The following is a 25,032-nucleotide window of genomic DNA, read 5'->3' as shown; positions in this document are numbered from 1 at the left end:
TCCAGTTGACTCAACGCCCTCATCTGACCTCTATGAGCATTGCACGGATGTACTTATATACATGCAGGCAATATAATATACTCATACACATAAAATAAAAATAATAAAAATAAAATATATAAAAAAAAATCAAGTGGTAAGGCATATGACGTTGAATTATCACCCCTAGCTTCTAGGTGACATGCTAATGGAATGGCATGTCTGAGAAATGCTTATAGCACTTGTCACCAAGTGATATGGAACCCCAAGTGGCACATCAGGCCTGACTGGTGCTCACTGGATTCTTCCCCTTGATAGCAGCTAGGACATCTGGGCTGCCTTTTCTGGGAAACATTGCAGAGAGCTCCTCCCTTCCCTTCCTTCCTCCCTCCCTCCCTCCCTGCAGTCCCAAGGTAGCAAGGGGAGCTGGCCAGATACAGGAGACCTTTCTAGCAACTCCTAAGGAGCTCCTGATTTATTTATTAGCCACCATCTCCTCTTCTCCCCTAGGAAAAATGCTGACCCTGTGCTGTGAGGCCTTCACAGGAACACAGCATCCATCAAGCCTGCTCCATGTCCCTGTTAAACTTAACCTCATTTAACCCCTGCATTCTCCTGAACTTTGAGGTAAAGAACAAGAGTTTTCAAGTTTTTCAAAGCCCAGCATGTTCTTGAAGAAGATGCTAGCCTTTAATTGCATCGTAGGAATGTACAGTATTGACTTGGCTTGGTTATCAAAGACAATATTGTCTTTTAAGCACTGGGCAGAGTGGTCCCTCTTAACCTTTACTGCAACCCCGTGAAATAGGAGTTATGATCTTTCTACAGATCATCACATAGGATGGTAGAGTCATCTGTCCACATTCACATGAATGGTCCCTAGCCAAAGAGAACCCTCACTCTCCACCTCTGAAGACCAGCTAGACAGCAGAGAGGTGGTGATATCGCCTTACTTATCTGTGGCCAGAAAGCTCATGTGGACCATTCATGTTCAAGTAAGGATTTATATCAGTACAAGGTGAAGATGAGAATGTAGTCACTACAAGGAAAGAACAGCTGTAATTTTAAACGTTCATATACACTTAAAGTACAGTAACTCTTAACACCTGCTGTTTAACTATATTTGTGATATCTTCCCTCCAGACTAGCCTCAGCTAAGAACTGTTGGTTATATGGCATGTTAGACCACCTTCCTGGGATGTGGGAGCTCTGTATGTACTCCAGATCACATAGGCCAGTTTTCCCTTAGGAAGTGGGCCAGCACAATTGTTTAGTGCCCAGCTCTGGAGTACCACCCTGCCCTTGCCTGATCTTCCAGGGCCCAGGGTTGGGGGCTCAGGCCAGAGAGTAGATAACGGCCTCTTTCTGAGCATACTCAGGTAGCTGGCCCGTGAATGTGTACGTTGTGTCAGAGCAGTGAAAGCACAGCCTGTCTGTGCTCTTGTGAGCCCCCTTGTCCTTGTCCATAGCTGCCACTGAGGCTTCTGGGTAGGACTGTTTCTTTTGGCTACCCTTGCAACTTCCTTCACCACAGAGGTTCCGGCCTTGCTAGCCTTGGTTTCTGGCATCTAGCACCTCATCCTGCAGAGTCTCCTCACTGAACACTTCAATGACTGGTTTTGGCCCCCTCAGACCTGACTCTGTTCTCCTCCCTGTCTTTCTATTTGGTAAAGTTAATAAAACAGTCCTCTTTTCCCCATTTTCAGGGGTTTCTTCCAGTGATTCCTCATTTTCCTGAACTGTCTGCTTAGTTCATTTGCTTATTCATGTGAGGCACCAGATGTGGAGCCTCCCCACTCTACCCCCTAACCCCCAACCAGAAGATAAACTGGAGGGGCTCCCAGCCTGGGGCAGCTGAACAAGGTGGTAGCAGAGAAGTACATTGCACTGGGTGTAGTGCCATTCTGGAGCCAGGCACAGGGTCCCCAGAGCACATGAGCCTTTCTGCTGTGGTCCACCTGCCCTACCCTGCTCAAGACCAGTTGGGATCCTGTGTTCCCCAGGAGAAGATACAGTTTAGGTAAACTGTGGCTTGTCACTTAGCAACTAGCTTTACCTTTTTCCCTCTCTAAGCCCTGAAACTGAGCCCCAGGGAATGAGGGAAGCAAGTCCTGGCCTATAGGCCTGCTGAGTTGCCCCAGATGAGCAGAGCTGGGCCAGCATGGTCCTTTCTGTTTTTTTTTCTTTCCATTCAAAGGTTGCCCAGACTCTGAGGGGCATCTCAAGCTAAGTCTGGCTATAAATACTCTGCTTCCTAAAGGGATTACCTGGGCTCTACTTCCCCTGGTATACCCTCTTGCACCAGGCTGATCCTTCTGGGGTCAGCAATTCTTTCTGATCTCTTATTCCCTTAGCTAGGAGGGTCCACTGCAGCCCCCCACATCCCAGCTGTGACTGCTTGGGACAGTGGGGAAAGGGAGGCGAGGTTCAAGTCTTTATCCTACCCCAAGGGCCCTTGCAGCCCAGGTTGCTGAGACTCTGTAATTTCTGCCTATTCCTGCATGAAGCTTCATCTCTCTTACCAGCCAGCACAAGCCCAGGCTTGTCCATAATCAGCACTTCTGGGCAGGACACTTTTGACCCCATCCCTGGAGCCAGACTTGGTTACCGAACATGGGAATAGCTGGGGGCTTTCTGCACGTATAAATAGGGCCAGCTCCTGGCTTGGATGAACTGTCTTGGGAAATCTCTACTCCCTTTTGCTGGTCTCCAGCTTGGTATCATACCTCAGGGGCTCAGTTACTCCAGTCCCTGAACTACAGGAAGAATCCCTTGGGATCTGAGATCTAGAAGTAAAGGGAAGGCAAACGTGATGGCACACACCTGTAACCCTAGCACTCAGAAGGCTGAGGCAGCTCATGCTGTAAGTCAGCCTGGGCTACAAAGCAAGAACCTGTCTGCATGCATGCTCTAGTAGTAGTGGTCGTGGTCGTAGTCGTAGTAATAGTAGTAATAGTAATGGGACTACCTGATTCCTCCCCTGCTACTTCCCCGTACCTGCCCCTGCCCCTGCCAACTGCCATTTCTCCACACTTCCCACCCTGCTCTGTTTCTGTCAGTTCATTCTCAATTCAGCAGTTATTGCTGAGAACCTGTATCAAACCTGACACATGCAAAACACTGGGCTGTTCAGTGGAAACCCACTGACCGTAATAGTAATGGGACTACCTGATTCCTCCCCTGCTACTTCCCCGTACCTGCCCCTGCCCCTGCCAACTGCCATTTCTCCACACTTCCCACCCTGCTCTGTTTCTGTCAGTTCATTCTCAATTCAGCAGTTATTGCTGAGAACCTGTATCAAACCTGACACATGCAAAACACTGGGCTGTTCAGTGGAAACCCACTGACCCACTGTAGTCTGTTGCTCTTTCAGTGTTTCTGAGAACCCCCCCCCCCGTTCTGTGTACTCATTCTGATTTAAGCAGTGTGAGTCAGGTGGTGGGAGTGAATACATATACACACACACACAAACACACACACTAGCACTGGCAGATTGGAAAGGGCCTTTAGTGTTCTCTCTCCCCCACTTCTCTCCTTGCCCTCCCTTGGGGTGGTATTGCCAGACACCATTCATTATCCAGGCCAAGCCACAGCAGCCACCATCATTTTCTTCCCCCCACCCAGACACGGTGCCCTCTTGCTCTCGTCTTTCCTCCCCAAGTCAGCTTGGCAGCTACTTTGGAGACTGGGGCTAATTTATGTTAAGCTGTGCATAACATACACACACCGTTTCCACTTCTGTCCTGATATGCTTACAGATAGGTTTTTATTTTGAATTTTGGTTTTTAGTTGTGAACCTGCACCTTTAATGGCCAAGACATCTCTCTAGCCCTTAAACTCCAAATCAAACTGCCTCCATGTCACAAGTTATAGGATTATAGGCATATATCACCATACTCAAGTACAAATAGGTTGGATTTTTTTGTTATTTTGCTTTTCTATGCTGGGGATTGAACTCAGGGCCTTGTACATTACTAGGTGAGCATTCTGCTACTGAGCTACAACCTCTAGTCCTTTATTTTTTTTTATTTTTTTATTTTTTTGGTCCTGGATTCACTATGGAGACCAGACTGGCCTCGAACTCACAGAGATCCGCCTGCCTCTGCCTCCCTAGTGCTGGGATTAAAGGCATGTGCCACCACGCCTGGGATTCCTTTAGATTTTAAGACAGGGTTGTCTTGCTATCCACATGTAGGCCATGGTCTATGTTCACACACATCATAGCACAGACACACCTTGTGCTTCTACCATAGCTGAACCTGAATCAAATCTTATCTGCCTTCTTATCTGTTTGTTTGCTTGTTTGTATGGTCTTTTTGAGACAGGGTCTCCCTGTAGTCCCAGCTGTCCTGGAACTCCCTATGTAGACCAGACTGGCCTTGAACTCACAGAGATCCACCTGCCTCTGCTTCCCGAATGCTGGGATTAAAGGGGTGTGCCACCACACCCAGTGGTTTCTAGGAATTTAAGAAAAAATAGATTGGCCAGGCGTGGTGGCACAGGCCTTTAATCCCAGCACTCGGGAGGCAGAGGCAGGTGGATCTCTGTGAGTTCAAGGCCAGCCTGGTCTGCATAGTAAGTTCCAGGACAGCTGGAGCTACAGGGAGACCCTGCCTTGTATTTGCTATAGAATAGTCTGGTCTTGAACTCATGGCAGTCCTTCTACCTCAGTCTTCTGAGTGCTGGGATTAAAGGCATGTGCCATACCCACCTGATTTTAGTTTGTTTTTATTTGAGTTTGTGTGTGTGTGTGTGTGTGTGTGTGTGTGTGTGTGTAGGTCATAGGATAGCATCAGGCTGTCATCCTCACCTTCCACCTTGTTTGAGACAAAGTCTCTTTGTTTTACACTGCAGCATATACTGGGCTAGCTGGCCCACAAGCTTCAGGGAGATCCTTTTGTCTCTGCCTCTCATCTTGCCATAGAAGCACTGGGATTATAGACACATACTACAATGCTTAGTTTTTACAAGAGTCTTAGGATTTGAACTAAAGTTCTCAGGTTTATATGACAAGCACTAAGCCATCTATCTCCCCAACCCTGTATTTCTTTTCCACTCAACTAACTACAAAATGTCTTAAGTAAAATTAAAATGCCAGCCAGGTATGGTGGCCCACACCTTTAGTCCCAGCACTCAGGAGGCAGAGGCAGAGGCAGGTGGATATCTATGAGAAAGAGGCCAGCCTGGTCTACATAGAGAATTTCATGCCAGCTGCACAGAGCTACAAGGAGACCTTGTCTCAAAAAATGCAACAATATAGGGGCTGAAGAGATGACTCAGTGGTTAAGGGCACTGGCTGCTCTTGCAGAGGACCTGGGTTCAATTCCCAGCACCCACATGGTAGCTAACAACCGTCCATAACTCCAGTTCCAGGGGATCTGGAGCCCTCTTCTGACCTCCACTGGCATTGCATGACACAGGTGCATTTACACACATACAGGTAATACACTCATACACATAAAATAATTTTTTAAATAAATTTTTATTATTTTTATTTTGTGTGTATGTGTGTATTGCCTGCACGTAGGTAAGTGCACCTGTGTCATCAATGCCCACGGAGGTCAGAAAAGGCTGTCAGATCCCCAGGGACTAGAGTTACAAACAGTTGTTAGCTGCCATGTGGGTGCTGGGATTCAAACCCCAGTCTTCTGCAAGAACAACCAGCGTTCTTAACTGCTGAGCCATGTCTCCAGCCCCATAAAATAAATAATTTAAAAAATGAAACAGCAGCCAGGCGTGGTGGCGCACACCTTTGATCCCAGCACTTGGGAGGCAGAGGCGGGCAAATCTCTGTGAGTTCAAGGACAGAGGGGCTACAAGGAGACCCTGTCTCAAAATGACAAAGAAAAAAAAAAGCAACAGCAAAAACTAAATTAAAATGCCATTGTTGTTACCTTACATGCTTAGATGAAAAGCTTCCTTTTCTGTTTTTGTCTGGGTTTTGCCTGATTGTATACACCAGGCACTCAGGCATGTGTCCTGTATCCTGTGTATACTCATCATGATATCATCACTGATATTTTATTTTGTTTTTGTCTTTTTGAGACAGGATCTCCCTATAGTTCCAGTTGGCCAGGAGCTTGCCAAGGTCCCCCTGCCTCTGCCTTCCAAGTGCTGGGATTAAAGGCACGTGCCACCATGCCTGGCTGGAGCACTGATATTTTTATGCCACTTTTGACCCGCCTGGTGAAGGAAGCTGACGCTGGCCTGGAGGTGTCACGACTGCCCTCTGCTGCTGCAAAGGGGAATGACATTGAGAGCCAACTGACTGGGTTCCTGCTGTTTCTCATGTTTTCTCTGTTCCCTTGTTCCCACCCTCACCATCACCCTATTCTAATCTCAGGCCAAAAAGGGCCTTCCTAGAGGAAGGGAGCTTTTAAGCCATTGTATCCCAGATCACTGAAGATACCTTTAATACTTAGACTCAGGTACAGTGTCTATCCCTGTGTGTGAAAAGTGCATAAATGACATTTTGAAAAGTTAGCTACTATCTGGTGGAAGGGAGGTAACTCTGGAGCTTTCTTTAAGAGGAACTTACTAGGCTTATGAACAAAGACAGTATCTCTAGAGAGAAGGCATCCCAGGTAACTGGGTGGTCTCCTAGGGTGGTGCAGAAGCACTGAGAGTATAGATGCTTCCCTACCACGCCCAGCTTTCACTTGCAGGAAAACCACCACAAGGCTGTCTCTGTTGGGAAGATCATTACTTTACACAGAGAGCACCCATGAGAGAGACTTGTGTACATAGTTACATAAGCTGTAGGGGTCCTTAGGGTCACACACTTCAACAACTTTAGTTGTCAGGAACAGCTAAGGATAAACATCAAAAATGTTCCAGAGCCTTACCTATTTGTTCTGTAGGAAGCCTCTTAGTGCTTACCCAGGCATGATGGCATACACACTCCTGTAATCCTAGCACTTAGGAGGTAGAGGCAAGAAGAGTAGGAGTTCAAAGCCAGCTTCATCTACACTGCATATTCAAGGCCATCCTAGACCATATGAAACCTTCTCTTAAAGAAAAAGGAAAGGGAGGGAAGGAAAAAGGCAAGGTCCTATACTCCAGGAAAGGAACTGTGTTTGCTAAAGTGTACTACTGTTTCCTCAGTCCCTCCTTTCACACTTGACCTTTGCTTTGATCTGGTTTTGATATCTGTGGCTGGCAGGAGGCAGGGATTCCATTTTCTTATATTCTGCATGGAAAACCTGTAACCCCAACAGGATTACCAAATAGCCTGTCTTCTATCCCTGCCACCTATCAGCTATGCTATTTCTCACTGTAAGCAAGGTGGCATGTATGCCCAGGTCTGCTTCTGGGCTCACTCTTAGGTTCTCTTGGCCCATTTGTCTGTCCTGTTTAGTACTCTGATGACTGCAGCATCATAATCTACCTTGATACTAGCAGTGGAGACTGTCTTCTTTCCCAGGAGTATCTTTGTTCTACACACTTTTGTTTCTTCACATTTTGTTTGTTTTGTGTGTATAAATATGTATGGCATAGATGTATGCCCATACTCAGAGGCCAAAGGAGGAGATCCAGGTACCTTCTATCACTCTCACTTTATTCTCCTAAAACAGTGTTTCTCAGCAAACTTGAAGAGCTAGGCTGACAGGTAGCAAGCCCCAGTGATCCTCCTAGCTCTAATGCTCTTAACCTTGCTTTTTACGTAGGTGCTAAGGACTTGAACTCAGATTCTTGTGCTTGCATAGCAAGTACTTTCACCCTCTGAACCCCAGCCCTTCTATACAAATTTAGGATCAGCCTGCCATTTCCTTGAGAGAAAATTCCAAGTTAAGAACTTTATTAGAGGGCCATCATGGTGGTACATGCCTTTAATCCCAGCACTTGGGTGGCAGAGACAGGCAATAAAATTGAGGCTAGCCTGGTCTACATAGCTAGCTGAGGATATTGGCAGACCCTCTCTCAGAAAACAAAACAAAGACAAAAAAAACAAACCTTTATTAAAATGGCTATAAAGATGGCGCAGCAGTTAAAAGCTCTTGTAGAGGACCTGAGTTCAGTTCCCAGCACCCACATGGTGGTTCATAACCACCTGTAAGAAGGGGATCCAGGGGCTGGAGAGATGGCTCAGCAGTTAAGAACACTGGTTGTTCTTGCAGAAGACCTGAGTTCAAATCCCAGCACCCACATGGCAGCTAACAACTGTCTGTAACTCCAGTCCCAGGGTGTCCGACAGCCTCTTCTGACCTCCATGGGCATTGCATGACACGGGTGTACTTACGTATATGCAATAAATGCACACACATAAAATAAAAAAATAAAATTTAAAAAAAAGAAAGAAAGAAAGAAGGGGATCCAACACCCTCTTCTGGACTCTTGAGCACCTGTGCTCAGACATGCACATACATATACATACAGGTAATTTAATCCCAACACTGGGAAGGCAGAGGCAAGTGGATCTTTGTGAAATTAAGGCCAATTTGGTTTACATAGGGTGTTCTAGGCCAGCTGGGGCTATAGGAGAGACCCTGTCTCAAAATAGACAAACAAAACAAAACAAAAAATAAAAATAACTTTAAGCTGGGCGTGGTGGTGCACACCTTTAATCCCAGCACTCAGGAGGCAGAGGCAGGTGGATCTCTGTGAGTTCAAGGCCAGCCTGATCTACATAGTGAGTTCCAGGACAGCTGGGGCTACAGGGAGACCCTGTCTCAAAAAGACAAAAAAAAAAAAAAAAAAAAACTATTAACTTTATTAGAATTGTTTATAGATCAGGTTGGGAAGAATGGACATCTGAGTGATTTGTGTATGTGTACAGGTGTGTTACATGTGTGCATTAGAAAGGTGAGGTCAATGTTGTGTCTTCCTCTATCACCCCTCCCCTCCATCTAATTTCTTTTTAATTTTTTAGTTTATTTTTATTTTATGTGTATATGTGGTTTTTTGCCTGAATGTTAAGTGCACTTATGTCCTCTGCCTGCAGAGACCAGAAGAGAGTGTTGGATCCCCTGGAGCATTCACCACCATGTAGGTGCTGGGAACTGAACCTGAGTCTTCTCTAAGAGTAGCCAGTGCTCTTAACCACTGAGCCATCTCTCAGCCCCATCCCTTCACCTTATTTTTTGAGACAGAAACTCTTCAGTGAACACTGTTTAGGCTAGACTGGCTGGATTAGCCTTTCTCTTCCTCCCCTAACACTGAAGATAAACACTGCAGGCCAGCACTCAAGAGACAGAAAGCATGCAGATCTCTGAGTTCGAAGCCAGGCTGGCTACATAGCGAGGTTCAGGCCAGCTGGGGCTAACAGGGAGACCCTGTCTCAAAAAGACAAAAACCCACTTCCATGCCTGACTGTGGCATGGGTGCTAGGGATCTGAACCAGAAGGTCTTCCTGCTTGCACACCAAGCAGTTTACCCACTGAGCCATCTCCCAGTCCCTGGATGATTTCTTTACTGTTACTTCATCTGCATCCTTTCCATTGTTGGCTTCTACAAGTTCTGATTTCAGATGTTAGCCAGGCCCAGAACAGTGTCAACATGTCTTTAGTCCCAGGACTTGGGAGACAGAAACAGGCAGACATCTAAATTTCAGTGACTATATTTTTCCTTTCGTTTAAAATGTGCTTGGTCTTTTAGTTTGTTGCTGTTGGATGCAGTTAGTATTTTGTCTTGTTTTCCTTGCTTGTTTGCTTTTTGGTACAAAATCTTACATTGTATCCTAGAGCTCTCTATGTAGCAGGCTGATCTTCAACTTGCAACAATGTTCTTGCCTCAGCCCCTCGGTGCCTGGATTACAGGCATGTACACACTACCACTCCTGGCTCTGGTAGGTCTTTTTTTTTTTTCTTTCTTTTTTTTTTTTTTTTTTTTTTTTTTTTTTTTTTTTTTGGTCTTCTTGAGACAGGGTCTCCCTGTAACTCACTATGTAGAACAAAGTGCTGGGTTTAAAGGTATGTACCACCATACCCAAGCGTCTGTTTAGGTATTTCCAAGGCCTAGTTTGAAGTTGTTTTCTTCCAAAGAAGATTTGCATTTCCCAGGAACACTTTCTATTGAATATTTTGCCTTGGAGTTTTCTGCCCACACAAGTAGCTGTGAATTTGGAGTACAAACCACAGGATTTAGTCAAACCCAAAGTGGAATTCTTTTTTCTCTGTAACTCCTCACTCCTGTGTAGCCTCAGGCACTCCATTTAATCTCTCTACATCTGCCCTATCATCTGTGAAATAACATCCTAGTACCTACCGCCTGAGGCTGTAAGGCTGAAATGGAATAATGTGCCTCAAGTGAGGCTGTCAGTGCCCTTTGGCACTAGGGAACTCGCCTATTCCAGCCAATGGGAGTAACCTAGTGACAGCTTCACCCTTGGTGGTTGTGGTGGAAGTGTGTTTTACAGCCCTGATCCTTCGAGACTCAACCCTCAGCTTTGAGAGACAGAGGTGTCTTGCCTTTAGTCTTGGCTGTGGTTGAGAATTGTCTTGGCGGTCATTTGAAATGGTAACAAGAAAAATGACCCTTGATAGAAATATTATTTTCAGATGTTGTAGGAATTGGTCATTTAAAATTTGTAAAAAAAAAAAAATTATTACACCAGGGCTAGAGAGATGCCTCAGCAGTTAAAAACACTGGTTGTTCTTGCAGAAGACCCAGGTTCAAATCCCAGCACCCACATGGTAGCTAACAACTGTCTGTAACTCCAGTTCCAGGGGATCCGACAGCCTCTTCTGACCTCCGAGGGCATTGCACTGCAAGGGTGCACTTACCTACATGCAGGCAATACACGCATACACATAAAATAAAAATAATAAATAAAAATTTTTAAAAATTATTAGACCATGGGTACAGCTCGAACAATTATCTCCATGCATAATAAGGCCCTGGGTTTAATTCTATCACCACACAAAAAAGAAAAAGTTCCTTGTAATTATATGGTAGAACATTAATGATAAGATCTTAGATGCCAGGTGTAGTGGTACACACCTTTAGTCCCAGCACTTGGGAGGCAGAGGCAGGCAAATCTTTGTGAGTTCAAGGTCAGCCTGGTCTGCCTAGTGAGTTCCAGCCAGCTGGGGCTACAGAAAGACCCTGTCTCAAATAGACAAATAATAATAATAATAATGATATTTCAAATTGTTTATAATTTTTAATAGTGTGGGAAGTTGATGGTAATATAAATATAGAATAAAGGGAGAATTTTATTTTATTTATTTATTTTTGGTCTTTTTGAGACAGGGTCTCCCTGTAACCCCAGCTGTCCTGGAACTCACTATGTAGACCAGGCTGGCTTTGAACTCATAGAGATCTGTCTGCCTCTGCCTCCCAAGTGCTGAGATTAAAGGTGTGCGCCACCACACCTGGCAAAGGGAGAATTTTATATTGGCATGAAAATATCTTAAGTCCTTTCTGAAAGAGGGGATTTTAAAAAAGTAAATTTAATAATGCAGTCTTATTTCAGAGTACAGGAGAGCATACTCTCAAGAGGTGCACATAGACAAAGAAAGCAAAACAAAAACATTTAACAACAAGCCAGACCTGGTGGCACATGTTTGTAATCTCAGAACTCGGAAAGCTGAGACAGGAAGATTGTGAGTTCTAGACCAGCCTTGAGACCATTTTAAAAAACAAAACCACAACAAAACAACCTTTAACAACAGCAGAGGTTATGTAGACAGTCCCTAACTTTTAAGATCTTTTAATTTTCTTTTGTTATTACATTGTGTGTGTGTGTGTGCATGTGTGTGCACGTGTGTGCAGATGTGACACCCACACAGAGATCAGTGGGACAACTTGTGGGTATAGGTTCTTTCTACCATGTAGAGCCCAGGGATCAAATTCAGGTCATTAGGCTTGGTGGCAAGCACCTATACCCACTGAACCATCACCAACCCAAGATCTTTCAATTTTCTGAGGATGCAGAAGTGATAACCACACTTCAGCTTTTAATTTTGACCTTTCCTCTGCTAGCAGGGTGCAGTGTGACAGCCTCTCCATGCTGAGTAGGAGCAGGTCCCAGCCAGTCATGCTGTTAAGAGGGGAAATGACTGACACTCAGTGTGGATTGTATTGCTAAGCTGTGATGTTCTGTAGGCTGCAGGCACTGTGTGCATTTTGATCTCAGGATATTTTCAACTTATGATGGGCTTAGTGGTACATTGTAAGATGAGATACATTTGTATATAATATACTTAGCTGACAAGTTGATTTTCTATCCATAAATTGGGTTTCCAGGCTCTTCCCTGTTATTAAGAAAAGGCTCCAGTGCCCTATGTAGGAACTAGTGCAGCAGGTAGGCCAAGGTCTGGCCCAGGTTGGCAGGAGGCCAGGGAGAGGGCAGATTGCTGCCTAAGTGGTTTTCAGAGATGTTGAGCCTCTGCCTCTGTCTTGCCTAGGTCGCAATGAGCCCCTGAAGAAGGAGCGACTCAAGTGGAAGAGTGACTACCCTATGACCGATGGGCAGCTGCGGAGCAAGCGGGATGAGTTCTGGGACACAGCACCTGCCTTTGAGGGCCGCAAGGAGATCTGGGATGCCCTTAAGGCTGCTGCCTATGCTGCCGAGGCTAATGACCATGAGCTGGCTCAAGCCATCCTGGATGGAGCCAGCATCACCCTGCCTCACGGTGAGTAGCCAGGGGTCAGAGCTTTATCCTTGCAGGATGTCAGGGGTCATTGGCACAGTTTAGAGGTGGAGGGGAACCAGTGGCCACCAACATACCAGCAGTTTGTCCAAGCTGGTGGAGGTGGGGAGTACGCATGTGTGTGTGGTTATCTTCTTACTCATTTGAGCAACTCTTTCTGAGCATGGACCAAAAAAACACAAGATAAAATACCAGACATGGTGGCACATGCCTGTAATTCTGGCACTCATGAGGATCCTAGTAAGAAAACGGATGCTATCAGATTAGGGCCCTTAAGACCTCATGTAATTTATTACTTCCAGATAGGCCCATCTCCACATACAGTCACATTACAGTCACATTGGGGTTTGGGATTTCAACAGAAATTTTGGGGACAGCATCAGTGCGTGACAGCAGTCCCCAGTCAACACTGATTGGCCTGCCTTTCCTGCAGGAACCCTCTGTGAATGCTATGATGAACTGGGAAATCGCTACCAGCTACCCATCTACTGCCTGTCACCACCTGTGAACCTGCTGCTGGAGCACATGGAGGAGGAAAGCCTGGAGCCCCCTGAGCCCACCCCCACTGTGCGCCGTGAATTTCCACTGAAAGTGCGCCTCTCCACAGGCAAGGACGTGAGGCTTAGTGCCAGCCTGCCTGACACAGTGGGGCAGCTCAAGAGGCAGCTGCACAGTCAGGAGGGTATTGAGCCATCCTGGCAGAGATGGTTCTTCTCTGGAAAGCTGCTCACAGACCGCACACGGCTCCAGGAAACCAAGATCCAGAAAGATTTTGTCATCCAGGTCATCATCAACCAGCCCCCACCACCCCAGGACTGACAGGTAGCTGCTGACTCCATGGATTTCCTCAGCAGCTGCAGGGCCTAGGCCTGGAGCACGAGGCCCCCATCCTGCCGCTGCCTTCCAGTGCTGTTGTTTTCTTCAAGGGCATCTCCCACTGCCCCGCTGTATGGCTCTGAGTGAGCTGTGAAGGGACTGCCTTCCAGGGGCACTGGAACCACCAGTGCTCAGCACCCAGGGAGCAATCTGTCACACACAGGCCTTGCCAACCTTGTCAGAGAAAAAGGCACCTGCAGTTCTCTACCTGAAGGTTGGAGCCATGGGGGCCAGGCCTGGAGGCCCTGGAACCCAGATTTGTTATCTGGGCCCCCACTGTGCTCACTCCAGTTTTCTGCTCAGGGTTGGAAGCAGTTGCTGTCTCCCTCCTACCACCTCTCCACACCATGACTCTGCCCTGGGCACAGTGCCAGTCCTCTAGAGGGGAGGGAATCACCAGTGAGCCCTAGGGCTTGGGGAGCCTGAGGCAGGCCTCTGCCTCTCCCTGCACCCAGCACAATCAGCAGAAATGAGGCAGGTGGCCAGATAGCTGGGCTTTGTGGCAGGGTTCTGCACAGGGCCATCTACCAGCTGTAACCCAGGTCAGGGGGATGTCCTGCAGCCTGGTCATGGCCCCTCAGCAGCAGAGCCCTGTGTACAGACATGTCTGCATATTTATCAATAAAGCCTTTTGCTCCTCACTTGCCTAGCATTTGACTTTGAGTTCCACAGTGTGCTGGAGCCCAGAGCTCCTGCTGGTATGGGAACAGGGTGGGCGCACAGGAGAGCCTTAAGCTGCTGCTCTCTGGTCCCTAATCCCAACTCCTCTGTGTTCCCATGGGTCCTCAGAAAAAGCCACTTCACATCTGAACACACTTCACTTTAGAGGACGGGCCACCTGCCCTGCCTCCTGGGGCAGTTGCTGGGAGGGTTAAGTGGGAGACATGTGGAAGTGCCAAAAAGTGAAGCAGTACTGTAGAGGGCATGGTGAGCTCTGCTGCTCTGCTCCACCGCCCAACGGGGCCAGCTTGGGGAACTGAGAGTCCCAGTGCCCATGCAGTGTCAGAGTGTGCAGAAGTTTGAGAGAGAAAACAGCTGGTTCCTTGTGTTTCCTCTGGGGAACGTATGCACATCGGCAGAGGAAAATCTCAGATAAGATTTCTCTGAGGGTACCACATGAGCATTGCAGAAGCACAGAGCTGGGGGCCTACTGTCCACCGGCAGGTAAAACCTGGGTCATGATGACCCAGGGGCTTGAGGCTGCAAGTCCCAGGTGTGGAACTGTGCAAGTGCAGATTTGCCTTTCCTCCATGTTACAGTTGGTTCTCAGGCAGCATGGCCAACTCAGGTCAAGGGATCTTGCTACTGCCTAGTGCTCCTTGTCAGCTGGCCTTGGCTCCACACTCTGACTTTTGAGAACCTTCCCTTAAAACAACACTGTAAGTCCTGCCAAGTCCCTTGGGTAGGAGACAGACGGATAGGGTCTGTCCATGGCTAAAGGACATGTGGTCCAATGTTGTGATGTTTCACTAGGGAGTACTGTGAGACCGAGGAGCCGCCACCAGAGGGCATCAGCTACTACAACTCCCACCATCCAGGCCTGGAGATGGGCCCCATAGCCAGTAGGACCTGTTCACAGGGCAGCCTAGAAGCACAAGCCTATTTTGAGGCCCATGTTTCAGGCCCCCTAGCTGGCATTAGCTGGGCAGGATTTCTTGGTATCCGGCAGGTAGCACCACCACCCAAGCCAGAGGCAGCACACAGGTCCTTTGTATAGCCCGGCTGCCCTGGCTAAACCTAGCTAGTCCCCAGCAATCCCAGCACACTGGAGAGATACCTTCCCTCAGCTGTCCTCTTGGGGCACTGTGCCTTCTGATTTAGACCAGAAATTGGGGGAGGGGCAACTGCCCTGGCCCTGGCCATGGCTTTCCCTGCTCCCTGGGGCTGCCCGAGGTGAAGGTGACAGGTGGGAGAAGCAGGTGGAGAATTGAGCCTGTGAGCTCATGGCAAAGGCACCCAGCAGGGTGGGGTGGGTGCTCTCGGCCTATAAAGCCCCCATGCCCTGTGGCCTGCAGATGCAGTCATGGACAACACGATGGAGTGCTCCAAAGCAGTGCAGAGGGCCACGGAGCTCATCGAACAGCGGCTTGCTCAGGAGGAGGAGACTGAGGTGGGAGCTAGGGTTATGGGGGCAGGGTGAGGGAGGTCTCCCGGTTAAGGAGTCCATCGGTGCTGTTACAGGAAGGGAAAACTGGCTGCCACAGTGAGGGGAGGAGGTGGTTTACCCAGGGCCCATTTCCACCCTAGGATGCTCTGGCAGGAGACTGTAGATGGTGAGAGATTGGGGTTTTAGTCTCCCGAACAGAAGCAGTTAGGGTGGGGTGGAGTGGGGGTTCTGATCTGAGCCAAACTTTCTGAGACTCTGCTGGGCTCCAGGAGATACGCTGGGCTGTACAGGGCAGCCAGCCAGGCCCTCTCGGAAAGCCGGGAACATGGGGCCCTGAGATTCCTCCAGCTGCCCCCAGTTGCTCCAGGTTTTGGTTCCTGCAGGAGATTAATGACTTGTAAGAGTGAGGAAGGAAAGTGAAGAAGGCAAGGCAAGCACTGGACTCTGCAGGGCTGTGAATGGTGTTTGTGGAGGCCTGTAAGGCACAATTGCATTTTCAGTAAGGTAAGAAAATGGGGCTGAGTGCTGACTTGTCCAACTCTAAATTTTACTCAAACATATTGAGCCAGGTATGGTGGTGCACACCTGTAATTCCAAGTGCCAGAGGTGGAATCAGCCTAGACTACCTGGTGAGACAGTCTCTCAAAAAAATAGTCTATAGAGCCCCCATGCTGAGGGGAGGAGGTGGGCATCAGTTTTAGCCAACGCTTCTCATTTGCATGGTCAACTAAGAAAAAGGCAAAGGGCAGACATGTCCAACTAGAGGTGTGGACAGTGAGGAGCAGGGTGGGTGAGTCACTCCAAACTTCTGGAGTCAGGACAGCAGGGAGTATTCCAGGCGAAGGAAAAGACAGGAACTAAAGTCTTCATGGTGAAAGTGTGGTTGGAATGAGAATATGTGATAGTAGACGATAAGTCTGGAAAGGGAGGTAGAGGCAAACTGGAGAAGGCCAGCTAGTAAGAGATGCTTATTCTGTAGGCAGTGGGGAGCCACTGAATGTTGTAAAGTAAGGAAGAGTTGTCCCACCTGACCTGTTTTAGGAAGGCAGCTCTGATAGCCCTAAGAATTTGTTGGAGAGGGGAAAGCCTACAGGAACTCAGAGGCATTCACCAATTAAAAAAGAAAATGTGGGCTGGAGAGGTGGCTCAGCGGCTAAGAGCACTGACTGCTCTTGCAGAGGACCTGGGTTTGATTCCCAGCACCCACATAGCGGCTATGAACCGTCCTTAACTCTAGTTCCAGGGGAATCCGAAGCCCTCTTCTGACCTCTGCAGCATTGCACAACACAGGTGCACTCACATACATGCAGGCAATACACTCATACACAGAAAACAAAAATAATAAAATATAAAAAAAAGAAAATGTGGCTGAATGAAGGAGTGCAGAAAAAAGGGGAGGATCCAAACTCTTAAGAGATGACTCAGATTTATCAAGGAAGAATGTGGGCAGAGCCTGAGCATTTTTGGATCTCCAGGAATCTGACTTCTCACTCCCCTAAGACATGTGCATGTGACTGGTTGCTGTTGGGAAGGAAAGTCATACTGCTGTGTCATTTCTGGAGTGCTGCCCCAAGCCACAGGAACCTTCTATAAGGGGACACAGAGCAGTCCTCTTTCAACAAATATAGCCCCTGGGTGGTGAAGACACAAGTGCCTATAGAGCCAGCCTTCCCGCCCAGCACCTCTGCATGCCAGTCTCTGAGCACTTTACAAGCATTCTCTCCTTTAATCTGAAGTGCAGTCTATATGGAGTCAGGTGGACATTTTGTTTTGATTCATGAACCTTCATCCAATTCAACAGCTATTCATGGAGTGCTGACTCTGTGCCAGCCCACAGGGACAAGTCTGAAGAGTTTCAGTAAGACATGGGTGGCATTGGAGTCCATAAATGTTTCCTCTTGCCTAACAGTGGTCTCCAAGAGAGCCCTTGGCAGCCTGGGCCCCCTCCTCATGATGGAGGAATAGGAGGCACGGAGGCTAGCCCAGGGGTTGCAGCTTACCAGATAAGGTCATCAAGAATTATGGGCAGAGATTATGGAATGGGCAGAGATACTAAGCCTGTCTGCCATTATCTATTCATTCATTTAACAAGCATTAGCTAATCCCCTACTACATACATGCCAAGCCCTCTCACAATGGGTGCTGAAGATAGGAGATGATAGATGATTAAACCACAAGCCCCTTCTCTAGATGCTCCCTCAAGAACCCAGTCAGGGTCCCCTAGGATTTCTTTTCCCTGGAAGAAGATGCATTTTTTTCAGGTAAGACAAATACAGGGGGATCCTGAATCAAACCTGGCAAGAAAGAAGGCAGTTGTCAACAGAACCTTGAAAATGAAGCCTGGGAGCTAGGGGTGTGGTTCATTTAGTAGGAGTGTGGGTCATTTGGTAGAGCACTCACCTAGCATATGTGAAGCCCTGGGTTCCATCCTCAACATCACAAAAAAATAAAAGTAACGGGCTGGGGAGATGGTTCAGCGGTTTAGAGCACTGACTGCACTTGCAGAGGACCCTGGTTCGATTCCAGTTACAAACCGTCCTTAACTCAATCCGAAGCTCTCTTCTGACCTCCGCGGCCTTACACGACACAGGTGCACTCACATGCATGTAGGCAATACACTCCTACACATAAAAGATAAAAAAAAATTAAAAAAATAATAAATAAAATAAAAGTAACATAAATACCTCAGAAATCAGGCCTTGAACTCTCCCTTGGAAAGGGGGATCAGTGGGGATCAGTGAGAAATGAGCAAGGCACCTGGGTAACATAAGGGGCCAGTCTTTCCCAGCTGCCTCAGCATTATCCAACCTGGACACATGTTTCTGAGCTCATGTCCACTCCACCTCAGGTAAGGTGGCAGACTCCAGGAAAAGGGTACCAGCACTTAAGAATGAAGAATAGGGAGCTGGAGAGATGGCTCAGTGGTTAAGAGCACTGACTGTTCTTGCAGAGGACCCAGGTTCGATTCCCACCACTCACCCAGCTATGAACCATCCTTAACTCCAGTTCCAGGGGAATCCGAAGCCTTCTTCTAACCTCCGCAGCATTGCACGACACGGGTACACTCACATACATGCAGGCAATACACTCATGCATATAAAATAAAAATAATAAAATATTTTTTTTAAAAAAAAAGGAATGAAGAAGTGGTCCAGGAAAACCAGAGCTACAAATGGAGGGGAACTTACCTAGCAGGGGAGATTCCTTGATCAAATGGAGAGAGAGGAGGCTTAAGGAGTTCACACTAAGACCATGAAGACTAGAAGCTGCTGCTCCTTCCCTTGGGTGTCCTGTATCATATCCAAGCTTTAAATTCACAGATATTAAACTTTGAGAGAAAATAAAGTCAGTGCCTGACAAAGAGCTTCCAAGTTTTTAATTTTCCAAGAGGGTCACTAAAATATCAGGCTGGAGGGTGTAGCACAGTGGTAGAGCTCGTGCCTTGTATGTGCAAGACCCTAGGTTTAATACCCAGCAGAAACTATTGTCACTGAACACAACTTTTAAATTTTATTTGATTATGTGTATGTGTGTAGGTGTGTGCATGTGAGGTGCCCAGGGAGGCCAGAGGCATTGGGTCCCCTGGAGCTGGACTTAAAAGCAGCTGGGAGCCAACTGACATGGGTACTGAGAACTGAACTGCAAGAACAGTACCTACTCTTTTAACAGCTCAGCTAGCTCTCCAGCCCACCTCTGATCACAATTATTTCACCAAAATGAATTTTTTAATTTATTCTTATTTTATGTGTATGAGTGTTTTGCCTGCATGTATGTAAGTGCACTATGTGCATGCAGTGCCCATGGAGGCCAGAAGGAGTCATATCCCCTAGAACTGTAGGTTAGCCTCCATGTGGGTGTTAGGAACTGAACTGGCCCTCTGCAAGTGCAGCCAGTGCTCTTAACCTTTGGGCCATCTTTCTAGCTCCCAAATAAATTTTAATACCAACGTGTGTGTCTTTTTTGTTTGTTTGTTTTTTGGTCTTTTTTTTGATACAGGGTCTCCTTGTAGCTCCAGCTGACCTGGAACTCATAGAGATCTACCCACTTCTGCCTCCTGAGTGCTGGGATTAAAGGCTTGTGCCACACACCTGGTTTGTGTGTGCCTGTATATGTGTGTATGTGTATATAAAATATTCTGCCTCTATGAATTCAACCAGCCACAGAAGGGAAATTTTTTTAAATTATATTTGTAGCCAGGCATGGTGGTACATGCCTTTAATCCCAGCACTCAGGAGGCAGAGGCAGGTGGATCTCTGAGAGACTGAGGCCAGCCTGGTCTTCATAGTAAGTTCTAGGCCAGCTGTGGCTACAGAGAAGACCCTGTCTCAAAAAGACCAAAAAAAAAAAAAAGTAATGAATGTGTGCATATCTTTTTCCCTTGTCTTTTCTTTATCCCCTAAACAATATAACAATTCCCCCCAGTCCCCCCACTTGGAACTTTCTATGTAGACCAGGTTGTCCTCAAAGTCAAGAGATCTGCCTACCTCCAGGCCTCCAGATTGTTGGGATTAAAGGTGTATGACACCATGCCCAGGTACTATAAATAATCTTGAAATGAAAAGTATACAGGACAATGTGTGTAGAATATATTCAGATACATTACCATTTTATACAAAAGACTTGACTATGCTCAGAATTTGTTGTTCGCTATGTAGCTCTGGCCAGCCTAAAATTCACTATACAGACCAGGCTGGTCCCCAACTTGCAGTGATCCTCCTGTGTCAGTCTCCTGACTGCTTATAGGATTGTAGGTGTGACCTGCCACTGCCCAGTCAAGAAATTCTCATATCTTTCCACTTGACTGCGAACCACACTGATAGCCCTCACCAAATAAAGAATCTTAAGTAGCTCTCCATGACTTTCCAGAAACTTCGAAGAGCCGCCCCTGGGAAGCTGCCCATGGACATGCTAGTACTCGAGGATGAGAAGCGCCTTGGGGTGCAGAGCCCAACTTTACAAAAAGTTAAGGTAAGTGTGGGAGAACCGAGAGTCTGTCCTCAGGCAACAGGCAAGTAGTGACACCCGGCTTATCCCTGCACCAGCACCTAAGCACTCTGAGAGTTTGTGAACAACCCACCCTCTCCCAGTCACCCAACCTGCCCAGTCAGACTTCCCTGGGTCAGTGCCACCTGTCCTGGAAGGAGAGCCGGACTCGGTTTCGCTCCCAGAAGGTCTCCCTACCCACCTCACCCCGGCTTGCTTAGCTCCTGGAATCTTCCAAAATACCCCACATTCCGTGCCCTAGTGATGAGTCAATCCCCATGCAGGGCCAAGAGCGTGTGCGCAAGACATCCTTGGACCTGCGGCGCGAGATCATCGATGTGGGTGGAATCCAGAACCTCATTGAGCTGCGGAAAAAACGCAAGCAGAAAAAGCGAGAAGCCCTGGCTGCTTCCCAGGAGCCACCTCCAGAGCCCGAGGAGATTGTAAGGGGCCTGGAGAGGACAGATGTGGGCAGAGAAGCTGGGGAGTCCCCAGGGAGGACCCCTTCCTGAGCCCCACTCCCCGTCACCCGGCTGTCCTGACTGAACACTCACCCTACAGACTGGCCCTGTGGATGAGGAGACATTCCTGAAAGCTGCGGTGGAGGGGAAAATGAAGGTCATTGAGAAGTACCTGGCAGACAGGGGTTCAGCTGACACCTGTGATGAGGTGATGACCCCCTCCCCTGTGCCTGCCTCCCTTTTGGGACCACATCCTAACTGGATCATATCCTGAGTCAGCCCCATTTGGGGACACAGTCATGGATGTTCTTTGGGTGGATTAGCGTCTCTATAATGGATACTCCCTCACTCTACAATTCCCCCAAATCCTTCTTAAACCTTTCCCCAACTCAGACAACCTCCAGAGTAACAAATGTCCCATGTTTCTTTAGGGAAGATGAAGGAAGAGAATCCAGTTAAAGAGAACTCGGGATCAGGAGATTTAACCCTAAACCCCATGATTCCACTCTCTACTTGTGGGACCTATGACCAGACTGTCACCGCTCCAAGCCTCAGTTTCCTCTACTGTAGCATTGCCTACTGCCCTCCCAGTATGTTATGATCAAATGGACCATGAGTGCCTCAATAAGTATTTATTGAGTTGAAATATTATAAAGAATATGGTATTTTTTGTTTCTCATGATATAATCTCACATTTAAAAAATTATTAGTAGTAGTTTTAGCAGTGCTGGGGCTTTTGGCATGCTAGACAAGTGCTCTACCACTGAGCCACACCCTAGCCTCCCCCCCTTTTTTGAATTTTTGTGTATTTCATACATAAAATCATCTTTATACCCCTTTCCTCTTCCCCTTTGGCACCCTCCCATAACCACCCCCCCACTGGAGTTCATACATTTTGTCATTTGTATTAAGACCTATTATGCAGTTAGTGTTCCAAGATGTCTCTCAGTGCAAGTTCATCCACCAGGGTTTAGTCAGCCTATCTAGAGTCTCTCCCTTCAAGAAGATCAACTCTTCCTCACCCAGCAGTAATCAGCTGCCAATAATTCTTTGACTAAGACTGGGGTTTGCTGTTCATTTCCACAGTTCTGTGCTGGGTTTTTGTCTGCCTAAGTTTGCATGGGTCTTGTGTATGCTGACACCATTGCTGTAGGGTCCCAAGCCCCTGTAGGACCATTTCCATATGGTCATGTACCTCCTCCCTGGCTCTTACAATCTTTCTGCCCCCTCTTCCACAATGGTCCCTGAACCCTGGTTGGGTGGACCTCAATATAGGAGTCCTGTCCTAGGACCCACACTCTGTAGACTCTTATTCTCTGCATTTTGGCCATTTGTGGCTATTTTTATTATTTTATTGTGGCAAAATACACCATTTTGACCATGTTGATTCAGGGTGGCACTTATTACATTACGATGTTCTGCACCTATGGCTACCATCCATTTTTACACTTTGTCACCTGTCATATTTCTTTTTTCCTCTGAAATGACCTCTTGCCTCTTTTGGGGTTTTTATTAAGACAGGGTCTTACCATGTAGCACTGGCTGGCCGGGAACTCACTCTGTAGATCAGACTGATCTCAAACTCACAGAGATCCACCTGCCTCTCCCTCTCAAGTACTGGGATTGCAGGTGTGTGCCACCATGCCTGCCTGCCTCTTGGCACTTTTAAGGTGCTTCCTTGCTCTCACATCTATCATGGGACTAAGTCCATCAGTGGTCACCTGCCTTGTCTCTCTGCATTATAGTAAACTGTGACCACATATCTTTTCTGTTCTTTAGCCTCCAGGATCTTAATTCTTTTTCTCTGTCCAAGCACTTCCCATCTACTACATGCTAGGAGTACAAAACAAGAAAAAACAAAGGTGGAAGGTCATGAGAGACTTCCTGTAACCAGACCATTAGCATATGGAAGGACTTGCACTGTGGCACAAGAGTCCAAAGCAGCAAACGGCTGGGAGAGGGAGGGGAGGGAAGATTGTTCTTTGCTTGAATTGGTAATCAGGTGTGGCCTGTGCATTCTGGCTCTGCCTAGCACTGGGGGAAATAGAATCCAGCAAGACTCAGTCTGCCCTCCAATGCTCCCTTATATCTAGAAGTCTCAAGAAATAATGGCATATAAGATCACCATCAAGCATCATAGAATGAGGGCAAAATAGTTATGCCCAGCAGGGTAGTTAGTTGTGCATATCATGACTGGATGTTCCAGGGATAGTGAGGAGGCTGGAACCCCAGGGAAGGGTCCAGAACTGGTCTGCACAGACTGGCAGAACACAGAAAATGTGGGCATCCTACTTTGAGTTGTAACGAGACCTGGGCCTCAGTTTGGTGGGATATGGACTCATGCCTGGGGCTTACGCCTGACAGTCTCTTTGGGGACAGTTCCGTCGGACAGCACTGCACCGAGCCTCCCTGGAGGGTCACGTGGAGATCCTGGAGAAGCTTCTAGAGAGTGGGGCCACTGTGGACTTCCAGGATCGGGTGAGAGGGGAGGTATTGGGTGGGAGGTGAGGTGGATCTAATACCAATAGAATTCTACGTCCTGTCAAATCCATACCAGTAGGCTGCTCTCAGGCCAGGCCCCACCTCTAGTGGGTTCTGTGACATTGGGCTAGCCCCATCTCCTCCCTGAGCTGCCTCTGTAACTCTGGCTTGGACTAGCTGGGCCCTGAGGATTCTTCTTCTCCATTGCCTGGGCCCTGGGTTGTCTGAACTACTCTCTGTAGCTTTCTTTTCTTTGTCTCCTTGTCCTCGCGACTTGGGTCCTTTCCTCAGGAGATGTTCTTCCTTGCAGCTCCGCCATTAAGTTCCATCCTTCCCTTCTAGCTGGACTGCACAGCTATGCACTGGGCCTGCCGTGGAGGCCACCTGGAGGTGGTGAAGCTCCTGCAAAGCCGAGGAGCAAACACCAACGTGAGAGATAAGGTGAAGCAGCAGCAGTGCTTGATACAGTACACATGGAGGTGCTGAAGGAGGAGTGGGGGCGTGTGGTAAATGACAGGTCAGCTCAAGTGGCAGAAAAGTAGTGGGCTAGTCTGGTTTCTAGAGTTGCTACAGAGCAGCTGCAAGCCATTCAGGGGCCACGGGAGCAGCAAGCACAAAGGAAAGCGAGAAACAAAAGATCCACCATCTTTGGGGTGTGGTCCTACTGAGAAGATACAGAATTTGTGCCTCTATGCCATCATCATCCACCCATCCATCCATCCATTTGTGTATCTGTTCTTTTACTTTTTATTTGTTTATTTATTTATTTACTTAATTTTGGTCTTTTTGAGACAGGGTTGCCCTGTTGCCCCAGTTGGCCTGGAACTCACTATATAAACCAGGCTGGCCTCAATCTCACAGAAATCTGCCTGCCTCTGCCTCCTGAATGCTGGATTGAAGGGGTGTGCCACCACATGCCTGGTTTCATTTACTTATTAATCTGTTATCCTTCTAGTCATCCATTCCTTTGCACATAACCCTGAACAAGTCACTTGGCCTCTGAGTCACTGTTCATCTGTAAAACTTTGTCGAATTCTTATGTAGATTGGGTTGGCAAATGTATGTAAATAAATTACTTTTCATTTATACCTTTTGCCATGTCTGTCACAGTCGTCTCTCAATAGATGATATCTATTGTAATTATTTTTTTGAGACAGGGTCCCCCTGTAGCCCTAGATGGCCTGGAATTCACTATGTAAGACCAGGCTGGCCTCGATCTCACAGAGATCTGTCCTGCCTCCACCCCCACCCCCAGTACTGGTATTAAAGGTGTATATCACCACACCTAGCCAATAAATGATATCTATTTTATTTATTAAAAGAAGAATGGGCTGAGTATGTGACTCAGTGACAGAGTATTTGCTTAGCTGTATGTGCAAAGCCCTGACTTTAGTCCCCAGCATCCCAGTAAATAAATAAATAAATAAATAAATTAATTAATTAATTAAAGAAAAACCTAGGCACAGTAATGCACCCCTGTAATCCCAGCACTTGGGGGAGAGAGGCAGAGGAGTGAGTGTTTGAGCCTAGGTGGCTTTCAGAGTGAGACCCT

At 47.3% G+C, this 25,032-nt stretch overlaps 2 protein-coding genes across 4 annotated transcripts in view; both read left to right on the top strand.

Annotated features, from left to right (window-relative positions):
* Ubtd1 (ubiquitin domain containing 1) overlaps window positions 1-14,089 on the top strand; it is a 64,046-nt gene extending 49,957 nt beyond the window's left edge. For both annotated transcript variants that reach the window (XM_029563043.1, XM_008831974.2), the window contains exons 2-3: window positions 12,327-12,554; window positions 13,006-14,089. In XM_029563043.1, coding sequence (XP_029418903.1) covers window positions 12,380-12,554; window positions 13,006-13,391 — 561 coding nt within the window. In that variant the 5' untranslated portion in view covers window positions 12,327-12,379 and the 3' untranslated portion in view covers window positions 13,392-14,089. The remainder of the gene's footprint in view (window positions 1-12,326; window positions 12,555-13,005) is intronic.
* A 928-nt stretch (window positions 14,090-15,017) lies between these two features.
* Window positions 15,018-25,032, top strand: part of Ankrd2 (ankyrin repeat domain 2) — a 12,905-nt gene continuing 2,890 nt past the window's right edge. Inside the window, exons 1-7 of one of the 2 annotated variants that reach the window (XM_017797875.2) lie at window positions 15,018-15,117; window positions 15,464-15,558; window positions 20,422-20,523; window positions 20,823-20,981; window positions 21,100-21,207; window positions 23,379-23,477; window positions 23,823-23,921. In XM_017797875.2, the coding sequence (XP_017653364.1) occupies window positions 15,472-15,558; window positions 20,422-20,523; window positions 20,823-20,981; window positions 21,100-21,207; window positions 23,379-23,477; window positions 23,823-23,921 (654 nt within the window). In that variant the 5' untranslated portion in view covers window positions 15,018-15,117; window positions 15,464-15,471. Of the gene's footprint in view, window positions 15,118-15,291; window positions 15,355-15,463; window positions 15,559-20,421; window positions 20,524-20,822; window positions 20,982-21,099; window positions 21,208-23,378; window positions 23,478-23,822; window positions 23,922-25,032 lie in introns of those variants that run through there. The other variant, XM_017797876.1, reaches the window with a different exon arrangement.

The sequence above is a fragment of the Nannospalax galili genome, unplaced genomic scaffold (genome assembly GCF_000622305.1).
Source record: "Nannospalax galili isolate Female #2095 unplaced genomic scaffold, S.galili_v1.0 scaffold875, whole genome shotgun sequence".
Lineage (NCBI taxonomy): Eukaryota > Metazoa > Chordata > Mammalia > Rodentia > Spalacidae > Nannospalax > Nannospalax galili.
This window is presented reverse-complemented; position numbering and strand designations above follow the sequence as displayed.